Source organism: Protobothrops mucrosquamatus, unplaced genomic scaffold (assembly GCF_001527695.2).
Source record: "Protobothrops mucrosquamatus isolate PMUCROS unplaced genomic scaffold, P.Mucros_1.0 scaffold1218, whole genome shotgun sequence".
In the NCBI taxonomy this organism is placed as follows: Eukaryota; Metazoa; Chordata; class Lepidosauria; order Squamata; family Viperidae; genus Protobothrops; species Protobothrops mucrosquamatus.
Window position 1 is genome coordinate 130,000 of NW_015387426.1, and position 14,056 is coordinate 144,055.

At 39.9% G+C, this 14,056-nt stretch overlaps 1 protein-coding gene across 7 annotated transcripts in view; it reads right to left on the bottom strand.

The window, feature by feature from the left end:
• Positions 1 to 14,056, bottom strand: part of LOC107291895 (sodium channel protein type 8 subunit alpha) — a 74,689-nt gene that overhangs the window by 57,366 nt on the left and 3,267 nt on the right. For 6 of the 7 annotated variants that reach the window (XM_029285039.1, XM_015820938.1, XM_015820936.1 and 3 more), the window contains exons 2-3: positions 5,066 to 5,184; positions 1,768 to 1,857 (exon numbers count right to left, since the gene is read on the bottom strand). In XM_029285039.1, coding sequence (XP_029140872.1) covers positions 1,768 to 1,857; positions 5,066 to 5,184 — 209 coding nt within the window. Of the gene's footprint in view, positions 1 to 1,767; positions 1,858 to 5,051; positions 5,185 to 14,056 lie in introns of all 7 variants that reach the window. The other variant, XM_029285038.1, reaches the window with a different exon arrangement.

The following is a 14,056-nucleotide window of genomic DNA, read 5'->3' on the forward strand; positions in this document are numbered from 1 at the left end:
TGTATGTATGTATGTATGTATGTATGTATGTATGTAAATAGTTATGTGTAAATATATGCACACAAATCTCATGCATTGGAATGGCATTAGTACCAACAATAAACTACATTTTTTTTAGAATTTTGACTTTAGGCATCTTGTTGAAAATATTTGTTTGTGCTTTCTGGCAACAGAAATGGGTAAAAAATAAATAAATCCTGGATCGCTTCATCAGTATCTTCTTTAGCATTACAGTGCAACCCAGGATCCTGGTTCCTCCACCACCTCCCAAAAGTTATAAGTCAAGATTTACAACACTGGCAATCCACCCAGAGATGGGCAGGTATATAGATCAATAAATACAATAAAATATATTTTTGCCTTAAGATTGAGGCTTAAGACAGAAATACATGATATATCCTGTTCATACATAAGCTAAACAAATCACAGATGGAACCACTCAGGTTGTTTTTTTAGCTGTTCCCACTGTCAGGAAGAATTAACATAGAGTGATCACACTGCATAATAAACATGGTTGCTCATTCATAATAAATAGAAATTTAAAGAATGTTTTCCTTGTTGATGCATGCAAACATAAGTCATTAATTATTTTGTTTAAACATACATAGGCTACCAATTAACAAGGATAAAGCATGCAAATAATACTATTCAACTTATCTTAATCCCTATTTAAAAATCCTTGAAAACATGCCTTTGAGTTTTTAAAGGATTAAAAACAATCCTTTACAGATTTCAAAAGTGAGTGCATTCCAGTGCATTCCAGTGCATTCCAGACCTCAGGCATTGCTAGGTGGACATAATCTAGTACAGTGTTTCTCAACTTTGGCAACTTTAAGATGCATGAACTTCAACTGCCAGAATTCTTCAGCCAGCATACCAGCTGGAGAATTCTGAGAGTTGGAGTCTACACATCTTAAAGTTGCCAAGGTTGATCATTCTAAAAGTTAGTGTTCCCTTAGATAATCCAGGCCTAAGACATTTAAGATAAGGTCTCAGTTTTAATTTATTATCTCTCCTTCAATCAATGAATGCCTGAAGGTAGGCATTTGGAGAGGTTTTGTCATTTCCCAATCAGGTGGTAAAAAAAAAAAAGCATATCAACACCATCATGGATCAGCTTTCCTGGTGATTTTCTCCAGTGGTTTTATATAAAGTGGAAAATCTTTGGAGAGTGGATGCATTGTAAGAACTCCATATCCCCAGCAGACTCCATGCACCATAATCTAAGATTCAAATAACAATGCCTATTATGATCTGCTTGGCACCATTGTTGTTACTGAAAGCCATTTCTGACCCCCCAAAAATAAACAGCCCCATTATCAGATTCTAATCTAGACAAAAAGCCATCAAGCCTATTCATGTCCTCTCAACCTATTAATCCTGTTTGAAAGGAGATCTAGTTAATATATTTGTACAAGAAGTACCTGAAGCTGAGAAGTCAAAACCCTCTCAATTATGTTGCCTAACCAAGCAACATTAAAGACTTTCTAAAATTATCCATCCTGGAGAGATTCAATACAGACTAAAAAAAGTAAATCTAATAATTATCTATTTTAAACAGAAGGCATCCTGCCTTTCTTTTGAGAGACATTTATGACAAGAGTGAGAACATGTTCAATTAACTCCCAGCTTGATATTATAAACCATATTGGGCCAGGAGTTTATATATGGCACATTTTTCCTTCAAAAATTGGCAACTATTACTTTAAAGAATTGTTAGACATTGTAAACAATCAAAGTGAAACAAACAAAAATATTATTACTTACTCCACCTGTTTCGACCATTCTGGTGGGTTACTAAAAGTCATGAACACACAGTTCGTCAAAATAGTGCACATAATGATCATGCTAAATACTGTAAAACAAAGTCAAGGAAGCAGAAAAGATAAGAAATTTCTTATTGACATTAACAAACGAACATCAAGCTGATGGTACATCTCACTTGTTTAAATCTGGGTAGAAAAATCAAACAATTTTTTCCAAGTAATAGTTAGCAATAATAAAGTGTAGATTTAAAACTTTCCTGATAACAAATATGGCAATAGGCCTAGTTTTGACTTTGGCTTGAGAAGGATTTACACCTTTTTGCAGTTTAGATTATACTGGACCCATCCACATGAGAACAGAGGAGTGCTTTGGGAACCTTCACTGGAATTCAATTCACTTGTACTGCAATTGCATTGAATTATGATCAGTTTACTGAGGACACATAGGTTTCTCATAATTAGATGCAGAATATGGACATCCAGAAATGACCAATCATAATGGTTTTCAGTCCATGGAGGGCCATAACATTAATTCATTAATTATTTAGGCTCCATTAAATTCCACTAATTCATTTATCAGTTCATTTATCAATTCATTAATTCGTTCATTTATCAAGAACCTCCAACTTTTTTGAAAATGATCCAGCGTAAGTCTTTAGAAAAAACTTGTCATTCCTGAAACTGCTTAGCTATAACTCCAACGGTCCCTAGAAACCTCTGCCAATGGGTCCAATATTTTAGCAACATCAGGAGTGCAACTGTTGCCTACCCTGGTTGCAAAATATACATACACATTTAGGACATTTCCTTGCTTAAGGAATAAATAAAAAAGAATCCCTTCCACATATGAATGTTAAAAAAGAAGCCTATCTGATTTGGACTACTGCATATGCTACCCAGTGATGGTTTCATATTCATATTTCAAACTGATACCACCTCAAATGAGAAAATGTTCTAGTCTTCTGTTGAGGATTTATTGTAGACTAGATGTCCCTGAAGGAACAGGGATAGCATTGCAGTGGTGATTGGTGGCAGGTTGCTGAATTCTAGCTGGTGCAGTCTTTCTGGATAAAGGAGAGATTGTGAGATCACCCACTTGCATTTTGGACAGCTACTCCTCATGAGAAAACTGCAGGAACTGAGGTTTTTATAGTTGGCTTGTAAATTGAGCTGCTGGAAGTCACAACTGTAAAGCAGCCTGTATAGACACAAGGTTTGACAAGCCTCATTTCTTCAACACTTTTAGATGTAATCATTTATAGCTAAACAAAGACTTTTTGAGTAGAAGGATAAGAAAATTCTACTTAGTGAGTCAACCTTTTTTTTCTGGATTAAAAAGGAAAAAAAGAGTTTCAACCATTTAAAAAACTTTTGGCAAAAAGCTTAACAAGAAGTGGAGGTAAGAAAGTTTCAAACGGATAAAGGGGATAGAAAATGTCCTGAAAAACCCCCACCACCATTTTCAACACATTATTTAGCATTTAATGTTAAAATGCTCAAACTATAACATATAAAGATCTGGATCTATAAGTAAAAATGGTTCCAAACAAATCACTAATAATTTTGCAAACAACCAAAATAATCCTGGTTTTATTTGACCAATTCCTGTTTTGTTTTCTCTCATGCTTTTTTAAAGTGCTTTTGCTTTGCACCTTTTTGGGTTGAACAGAGGCTTGGCTGGAACCCAAAGCAAATCAGGAAACTCCAAATCATGTGATTATAGAACCACATTTTATTTACTAGCCTCATTCATGCCTCATGCTAATAGAAACAAATCAATCACATTGTGATTTAGTATAAAGGGTATTCCATGTGCTTTAAATTGAATTGGTTTGGGGAGTTTCTAATATGGTTGCAAAAGTGAAAATAAGGACAATTGAGTATCCAGGTCTATTTAGGGCAGGGGTGTTAAACTGCCGGCCTGTGGGCCGGATGCGTCATGGCGAAACTGTGCCCAACCCATTGCCGGCAATGGAAAAAAAGCCACGATACGTCGCAACACGTCACATGACGTTGCGAGTTTGACACCCCTGATTTAGGGCAATTGTATGCTGCTATTAATTTCTCAGGCAGTTGCTGCAGGCAGATGAGAAGATCTAAAAAGAGGCCTGCCAGTTCACTGGGAAGAAAAAGAGGAAGTGATAAAAACTGAATTAGACCCAGAAAAACTATCACAATCAAGGCCCAGTCAGTAAAATAGGCAAAATGAATGATTTTGAATAAATGACATCATATACTTAATCAGACAACATCCCAAATCTTATGGGTGCATTTCTCTACATACATAGAAACAGTACAGTTGGAAAAGATGAACTCTGACTAGTCAGCTTTTAGATTTGAGAAATATACCTTAATTGCAAGATTGTTGTATCGACTGTTTATGGACTCACACAGAAAGGCAATACCACTCATTTAGAATTAATATGCATCTCTCTTTTGAAATTAATAATTTGATTCATGTTATATTTAGATTCCATATTCCCCATCTCTCTCTCTCTCTCTCTCTCTCTCTCTCTCTCTCTCTCTCTCTCTCTCTCTCTCTCTCTCTCTCTCTCTCCCAGCCTCCCTCTCTAGTTCCTGTGGCATCTGAATATGGAGATATATAGAATGCACTGGGATGTATTTAATCCATGGGCTGAGCAGATGCACTGGCTGACATAGAGAACAGGAGAAAACAGTAGCATTTTTATGTTTTCTCTAGTGTGAGTTCTGCTTGATAGCAGGCACTTCTCGCAGAATACCAGTCACAGGTAAGTGAATTCCACTTGATTTTATGACCTTTTTTGTCCCAGTCATTAAGTGAATCACAACCATAATTAAGTAAACCTGGGTTCTCCCGTTGCTTGTCAGAAATTATCTGGGAAGGTGGCAAATGGCAATCATGTGACCCCGGGATGCTGCAACTATCATAAACCATGTTGATTGCCAAATGTACAAATTTTGATCACGTGACCATGATGACATTGTGACAGTTGTAAGTATAAGGACTGGTGGTAAGTTACTTTTTTCAGTACTCTAAACAGTTGTTGAATGAATGGTCTTAAGTCAAAGACTGCCTGTATTCAAATCTATGGGCATATCTTGTACATACATTCCCTAACATCATCCCTAATAAATACACTTTCGTTCACCTACTCTTACAGTTGTTTAGGGAAACTTCAATCTCTCCAAGCCCAGGCTATTTCTATAAAATTTGTTTTAAAACACAAATAATGCTTTTTTAAGGCAGCACATCAATCCTGCAAAACAGGAAATAATGACTTCAGAATAAGTGGTATGCATTACAATGAAAAGGATATGAATGTATCAAAATTTTAATAGCTATTCTCCTAAGCAGGTTCACAGGACTTAAAATGTACAAGGCAGGCGTGGCACTAAATCGGAAGAGTGTTTTGCCTCTGTTTAGTACTACAAAGGTCTGCAGAGAGAGAGAAAAAGAAGGAAAAGTTACACATTCATACACCTAGGCAGAAAGCATACATATTCAATCCAAAGACCATGAATATACATTTTTTTATAAAGAATCTTGTTAACTGGGTGATTCTCTGTATATTCCACAATATACTTTTACTTTAATTGATCTGACAGCTTTTTTAAAATGTATATACAGCATGCAAAAACAGCAGCAACAGCAACAATAATATTATCCACAACAGTAGCTTACATCCTTAAAGCAAATGTATACATTAAGGCTTCATTTGCCTGAGAATAGGTCCCACTGTGAAATGTGTATAACTGGTATTACAAGATATTTCACAGCCTTTACTCCACAAAAGGAGGAATGAAGTAGCACATGGAGAGTGAAAGAATAGAGTAGATGTAATGGGCTGTGGGAATAACTTTAAGGAAGAAGAGACACAGCCAAGGCAACAGTCAGATAAGAGAAATCTCAGTCCAAAGCAGGAATGGAGTTAGACAAAACCTCTCAGATTGGACCCCATCCAACTTCTACTAAGGATAAAGGGAGGGAGGGGAGAGACACATTCAGGATTGCAAAGTTATATTACTACAACTCTGTAATAAAAGTAGCTTTGCCATTCATGACTTTGGTGTTAAAGCCTGATCTATCTCTGAGGGCTGACATTATAGCACTTCAGACTGCAAGACAAGCTGCCATCTTGTTTTGAGAGTTATTCTCTGCACATAAAACTTACATGTTGTACACTATGAAACATTTTTCTTGTATCTGGAGGGGAGATTCCAAGATTGGTCCAAACGCTTTCCCTGGGGTTTAATTGGAACAGACTAGAATTCTGCAAATACTGCTCCTGTTTCTTTCTATACTGTGTATAGAATGGCTTTCAAAAAACAGGATCACATTTGTTATTTAACTATTTAAAACATTTCAGTACGTAGCTCAGTGAAAGAGACATGACAGCAACAACAGCAAAGCCCTAGAAAGACAATCAGTCAAGTAACATGGTTTTTCTTAATAAATATAACGAGAACATTTTAGTTTCTTCTCCAGCCAGTGAGTCATATTGCTTTGAATGCGTTTTTACTGAGTTCGTACTCCTCCTCTAGCATTTCTGTAGCATATGGACTTGTATTAGATGCCATTTTATAAATTATAATAAAGAATGTACAGTACCTGCCCAATCACAGAAAAGAAGCAACCTTGGTTCTCTGCAAAGCCCTTTCTGCTTTGCTTTGGAAAACAATGCAAATACAAAACTTCTACTCCTGGAGCCCAGACACATGGATAGTCTATACTTCCCATCCCTAAACACTCCTTCACCCATACATACCCACACACCCCATACTACATTATGGATGACTTCCCTTATTACCAATCTCCTTTCCTTACTGTACAGTAGTAAAGAAAATGAAAAAGAAAGAAAAAAGAAGAAGGAAGCAATAGGAAAAACACTGGAAGGTTACAAATGGAAAACCCCCCCACTGCATTTAGGATCACTACATAAAATTCTGCAAGTTACTCAGGGCTATTGCACAACCAAAGCCTAGTATGTAAGGTTGCACACTTGAGATCTTCCTTCGGTGTATCCCTGACTGTAGACCAAAGAACTGCTCAGTTTTGATCCCAAACAGGACTAACGTGAGCAATAAATGTACCACTTGGTCCGAAGTTAGTAATGGATGCTTCAAGTGCATCTACAAGGTTTATCTCCATATGGAGAAGAAAAGACAACTGAAAGAAGTGGAACAACCACTGCTTTTGTGAAGTTCTGGAAGAACATTGCAACCAATGAATTAGAAAATACTTATCTAATGTGTAATGTGTAAACAGGCAACTAACTAACTAAATATTTAAAAAATACTCCAGTTTATCCAATTTATAAATGGTGCAGCAGGTATGATAAATTTGAGTTGAATGAAGATAGAGTATATTTTCACTCTCCAGAGTCTTAGAAATTATTTCAAATTGACCTGTGGTCATCTTCACCACCATTTTCAAAATGCTAAGAAAACCACATCAACCACTTTGCCTTTCAGCTGATTAATAAGAGAGTGCAAAAAGTGAAACTCAACCACACCTTTATGCATTTTAATTATGGCAGTGATGGTGAATCTTTTCGGCTTGGTGTAGAGTTTCCTGCCTGAGCAGGGGGTTGGACTCGATGACCTCCAAGGTCTCTTCCAACTTTATTATTATTATTATTATTATTATTATTATTATTATTATTATTATTATTATTATTATTATTATTATTATTATTATTATTATTATTATTATTATTATTATTATTATTATTATTATTATTATTATTACAATTTCAGAAAATGCCTAACTTGATTCCGCTGGAGCCCCTCCACCCAACATAAGAAAAAACAATTTATCTCCCCAACACTATCTAGGCCACCCTGAACAGTTGCAATCGAGGGTAGCATCAAGGCCTGAAAAAAAGCTGGGTCTTGGGTTCAGCCCTAGCACCACTGCTGCCACTTAAAAGGCTGCCTCACGTCATTCCCCAAGAAGCACAACCTTGGGAATGGTGTGATTGCATCCATGGCCTGCTACTCCCTAGGATCTGCCATGCGCCACCTACCCTTAGGCCATGTTTTCTTTCTGTTGACAGGCCTATCCCAGGTTGCTCTGGGACACACAAGGCCTTCGATCATGAAGCAGCTTTGGAGCCTCTGCAGCCTCCAAAAACCACATAAAAGCATGTCCTGTTCTCATGCAATTTTGGGAGGCTCCAAAGACATGGCTATGTCACGTGATTTTCAGAGGGTCTGGAGGCCATGGATGAGCACGTCCTGTTCTTGCGCAGCCTCTGCAGTCTCCGAAAATTGTGTAAGAATGGAGTATGTTTTTGAGAATATTTGTTGTTATATGTTAGTGAATGCTGGCATATAAACCAAAATGTCATGATGTGTCACCTTTGACACACGTCAGGGGGGTTTGTCATCACTGTACCACGGAGACAAGTCTGAGCATCAACAACAAGGGAGAGCTGTAAGCTATCAGAATCCTATTTCTTTGATCAATTAAAAATCATGGTATGGCTAACAGAAAGCTACTATAGATTTGCTTCCGCAGGAAATGAAGGGAGAGGGAGGGTCACCAGCCAGGAGTCAAACTGAGCAGTTTTTCTGGGCCAATAGAAAAATAATCTGCCTCCCTCTGCAAAGCTTCTGCTGAGAAATTTGGTTTCCCCCCTCGTAGTTTTTTCCTACGATAAGTGTGAGAAGAACAATATGGCTGCCAATCATCTGTCGCTTAAAAACATACTGCTATTTTAATATTTATACACATATTTGAATTGGCTGCAGCTGATTGTTCTATATCAAGGGTGTCAAATTGCCGGCCCGTGGGCCAGTTCCATCATACGGAGGCCACGCCCACCCCAGCTCCGGCAATGCAAAAAAAGTCACGACATGTTGTGACATGTCACGTGACGTGGCGAGTTTGACACCCGTGTTCTATATGAATAGAAGCGCTCATGTTACAATGAGCAAGTTGCTCTTCCTTACAGAATGTGTTTATTGCAGACAACCCTGAAGGGCCATACACAGTAAATTTCAAATGTACTATTAATATTATGGGCTGGCAGGTAAATATAATTTCTGTCAATTCACTTTCCATAAATGTAGAGTGGCTATTCAGGCATATAAAAGCATTCAGGTTCTTCCTGGTGATCTCAAGTCTAAATTGCAGAGCAGATTTTGTTAATATTTGGATCTGTTGCAAGCTATTGTTGACTGTGCTAGAGAACCAGAGACAGCCCAGTAGGTTCAGCCAAACTTTTACTTCCTTCATTGGTCATGCAAAAGTATGATTAAGTTTTATCATCAGTGTCTGTGTTGTTTCTGAAATGAGCAAATATAAAATGAAAGCATCAGTTGCCATGGAAATTTATAATCCCATAAATGCCAGTTGCCACAAATATACATGGCATTCTTTTCTTTTTCTTACTGCTCCTTTTATATAATTTTTGCATCATATTTCAAGAATCTTCCAATTGGCAGTCATTTCTTCTTATTTTACCTTACAATGGACACGGATTATTTTAAGAAGAAAGAAAAAAGAATTTCTTTTTTGTTTATGGGGATCAAAGGGCCAAAGAAATCTTGCTTTGTTTCAGGAAAGTGAAACATTGCATTTTCCTTATGAATTTTATATGCTTTTTACTTGAATTTGCAAATATCTTTCTGTTTAGAGAATGGATGGATTAAAAAAAAACCAAGTAATTATAGTAGCAAAGATTGTATGGTCTTCAAAATCATGATTAAAAACATAGAAGAAAAGTAATTAATGATAACATTTCAGCCATGCTCTGCCCATTCCATAATGTTTCTGCATTAATCTGGTACAAAAAAAATGAAATAGAGATTATGGTTCAGCTAAAAATTGAAGTTATTTTTCTAAGAAAGGCCTAATATAGAAACAAAAAAAAAATATTTTTCATATCCGTCAAAACCCTCTGCAGAGAATAAACAAATGGCATGACTATCAAAATCTCAAAAATGATGGAACAGTGGCATGTAACGTGTACAATGATTTAAAAAAAAAAAAAATCTTTACAGCATTCTCTTCATAAGAAGGATCTAAATTAGAAGCACATGAGTTCAGTCTCACTGACATATAGCTTTCTATACAATAGGAAGATCAGGGCACTTAATAATACCAGACAGGACAGAAAGGCAATTGATTAAAACAACATATAGGTCTCCTATATAGAAATGGACAATATTATATACTTATGATTGGGATGGGCCTGTGACCTTCAAGTCTCACTGTGGCAGTCCTTGGTGTCTCTCCGAGCATAGCTATTGAAAACTGATGGCAGATTCTGCTATTTTCAAGTGGGGAATAGAATATCACAATGTACAAATAAAGAATCCCCTCGAAAGATCCATGACATAGCTATACTTAGCCTGCAGCCCTTCATCCTTCAAAAATACCAATTTCTGTGGGACTCATTGTGGGGTCTCTGGTACTCTCTGAACTCAGTGGTTTTCTTGCAGACATTTCATTACCAAACTGGATAACATCATCAGTGTTCTGCTGATGTTACCTAATTTAGTAATGAAATGTCTGCAAGAAAATCACCAAGCTCAGAGAGCACCAAGGACTCCACAGTTCAACCCTGAGCTACAAATATTCTCTTCTATGGGCCTCACTCCCAAGCAAATTCATGTTAGAGTGCAACTTAAGCATGCAATAACATGGGATTAAGTTCAAATACTTTACTGGGAATTTCCTCAACATAAACATGTTTATGATCACTTTCAGGCAAGCAGGCTTTGAACGTAAATTTTGCTTTTGCTTTGTTGGCCTTTTGCCACAGTGTTAAAATATGTGTATTTAGAAAGCCTTCTAGTTTTTGTAGTCTATTGCTTGACAATTTGTAGTTTATTGCTTGACAATTATATCATCCTAAGAGGGTGCAAAGGATTGGAAGTGGCAGATAATATGCCAGACCTGAAGATTTGCTGGTTTATGTGATTCATGACTGAAAAAACAGTATATTGTTTTAGGATTGGGAAGTTGTGGGGGGGAAGGATCATTATTTTCTTTCTGTTGGAAGATCCAAATCTGGTGGACTCACTGGGAAAAGAAACAGTCCATTATCTAAAGGATCCAAGGCTGTCTCTCTCTGCACCATTCTTGAAATATCCTGGGGCTTCTTACTGTCAGTAGATTTATACCTACTGCTAGTGTATTGGGGATCTATTGGTAGAGTTATTCTCCATTGATGCAAAACCCATCTCTGCCATCTTCATCTCTTTTCCATGATTCTCTGGGGACTGTGTTCTTTTTTCAGATTTTTGTTTTCGATGCCTATTATTATTTGCTATATGACAGGGCTTTTCAATCAGTGGTATGCGTACCACTGGTGGTACATTGGCACCTGGCAGGTGGCATGTGACCCTGCCTAGCCTGGACAAGTGTAGAGAGGGGAGTGAACGAGCTAAAATGGCCCAGCACAGGAGTTGCTGTGAGGGAGTCCTCAGGAGCTGCAGGATCGGCACTTCCGGCTCACCCGGGCGGAGACAGGAGAGGCTATAAAAGGAGGCAGTTTTGATGGGAGAGGGAGAGAGAAAAAAGACGCAGCCTTGGGAGGAGGAGTCAGCTGGAGCTGCACTGAAGGGAAAAGAAGGAGGGGGGAGAGAGGAGAGGAGAGGACCCGATCTACAACTTCCTGGCAGCCATCCATGCTGGGCACACCCACAGGTGGCAGGAAAAAACAGGGGAGAAACGCAGCTGGAGAGGGATCACCCTCCACGAGGAATGAAGAAAGGCACCATCAGCTGGAGATGAGGCATGGAGGAAGGAGGGAGGAAGGAAGGAGATGGGAATGAGAAAGAGGGAGGCAGGGAAGGATGCAGGGAGAAAAACAGGAAGGAAGGAGGAGAAGGAAGGAGATGGGAATGAGAAGCAGGGAGGGTAGGGAAGGAGGGAGGGAAGGAGGAAGGGAGTGAGACTCTGAAAGAAGATCTACCTTAGCACTTGGCCACCAGCAGCTCAGTTGCCCTTTTGCCATCCCCTTGCCTAAGGTGACCAACCGTCCTCCTTTAGGGAGGACAGTCCTCCTTTTGTAAGTTCTGTCCTCCCTCGAAAAGTGTCCTCCTACATGTCCTCCTTTTTATATTTGAAGACTAATCTGCAGGGCTTTTTTTTTCTCATAGAACGCTCAGAATGGCGTTCCGGCACCTTTTTTTGATGGGTTTTTTTTCAGCTTTTGCATGAGCTGTGCTACTCCCCCTATTGGCTTTCGAAAGCCAATAGGAATTGCTGCTGAGCACGCCAAAACACCCGGCCATGCACGTGTCTGCAGCGAAGGTGAATTGGCAGGAACTTTTCACCCCTCCCTGCTACCCAACTACACCATCTCCTAGTTAGTTCCGAAGATACCTGGAGGAAACTGGAGTGGTAAGTTTCTCTTGATCTTCGGCTCTGCTAGGGCAATAATGGCCGCGGGCGCAAGAGGCAGGGGCGGCGGGGGTGCTGCGGGCGGGGGTGTGAGGGGCGGCAGCGGCCGGCTGCCCCCGTGCTGTGGGAGCCACGGGGCCCTCTCTACACGGGGCTGCGCAGGGTGGGCGGTGGTGCTGGCGGGGCGGCTGGAGGCGGGGTGTGTCGACAGCGGGCTGCCCCCCAGGGGCGGAGCTGGCACGGCTGGTGCTTTGGGAGCCGCGGGGCCCACTCTACATGGTGGGGCAGTGGTGCTGGCAGGGTGGCTGCGGGCGGGGGCGTGGTGGGCGGTTGACCTTCCATGGGCCTGGTCAGCTTTTACGATATTTTTTTCTTCAATTTATTTGTGTCCTCCTTTTCATTGTAAAAAAGTTGGTCACCTTACCTTGCCCCCTCTTCTTGGCCTCTCCTGGTGGTCTCCCATCCCATTGCTGAGGATGTTTTGGTTACAAAGCTGGATCTCCTCGCATGGAGAGGCTCTCCCTCTGACCCATGCAATTTGCCCTCCTGCACCTACCACGAGAAACCTGGCCAAGGAGAGTGAGCACAGCTGCAGCAGCAGCCTCAGGGAAGAGGTAAGCACAACTGGATGCCCCCTCGGGGAAGTGGGGCTGGAATGGGTTGGGCTGCAGGGTCCTGGTGCCCTGGGAGTTCGAGCACTGGGTTGGACACTTGCCCTCCACTACCCAGGGCTACGGGCAGCTTGCGCCACTGTCTGGGAGTCCCCTGTGTGGACCAAGCGGGACAGTAAGGCTTCTCCAGTGGACTATACTCCGGCACCCACCCCAGTCCCATCTCCTCCACTGGAGAACCCCGGATCACCACCACCACCCCACCTTCCCCCCCCAGGTGCCCCCCACCCTGAGCGATGTTGAGCTGGCCACATCCCTGGCCATTGACTTTGTTTGTCAAAAGATTGCAAAAGGGGATCACATGACCCCGGGATACTGTGACTATCATAAATATGAATCAGTTGCCAAGCATCTGAATGTAAATCACATGACTCTGGGGATGCTGCAACGGTCATAAGTGTGAAAAATGGACACTTTTTCAGTCCATTTTAATTTCGAATAGTCACTAAGTGAACTGTTGTCAAAGACTACCTGTACTTTATCATTTTTTGGTCATCAAGTTTTTGACACCTTGCTAGGCGACTGGTGGTACTCGAATATTGCCATATCCTAAAAGTGGTGCTATTGGTGAACAGGTTGAAAAACTCTGTCTTAAGCTCCTGAAGCCTTCAAGAGAATAAGACTATAAAAAACATCTCTACAGAAGAAGGAACCAACATCCAAAGCCCCAGCTAGACAATCGTATTATGCGCAGCCTTGGTTCCTGACCAGTCTTGGTTTCTAAATATTCCCCTACTTCAAATAAGCATGACACCAAGAATAGATGAATTGGTATAAAAATTCTTAGCTATAAACGTAACTTGGACATTTCCAATTGCATATCTAATGTCCATCTAATCTACATTTGTTTTTTAATTTATTCACTTTTGAAATTTATTTACCACCCAGAGTAACTCCTCGGTGAGATGGGTGGCAAATAAATTCAACAAACAAACAATGTGATAGACTGGGTAAATGGAACCTATACATAGAAGGATACATAGATGGTTAATAAAATGCAAACTATGGTCCATGATTCCACTGACCACTCTGATTGGTACACAGAGGTAGGGGGGGGGGGAAACCACTTGGAAATGGTTTCTACTGTAACTCTCTGAAAAGACTAAGAATGTAGTTATAAAATTAAAACAATGGGAAAAAGTTCTGGAATTTTATTCTTTACAAGTTCAGAGTAATCAGTTATAGTAAATGCTGAGAAAATTTTCAGATTGACCCAGTGGCCTTTAAAATATCACTGTTCTTCCATTCTAACCTCTCATGTGATAACCAGTGGTTTATGT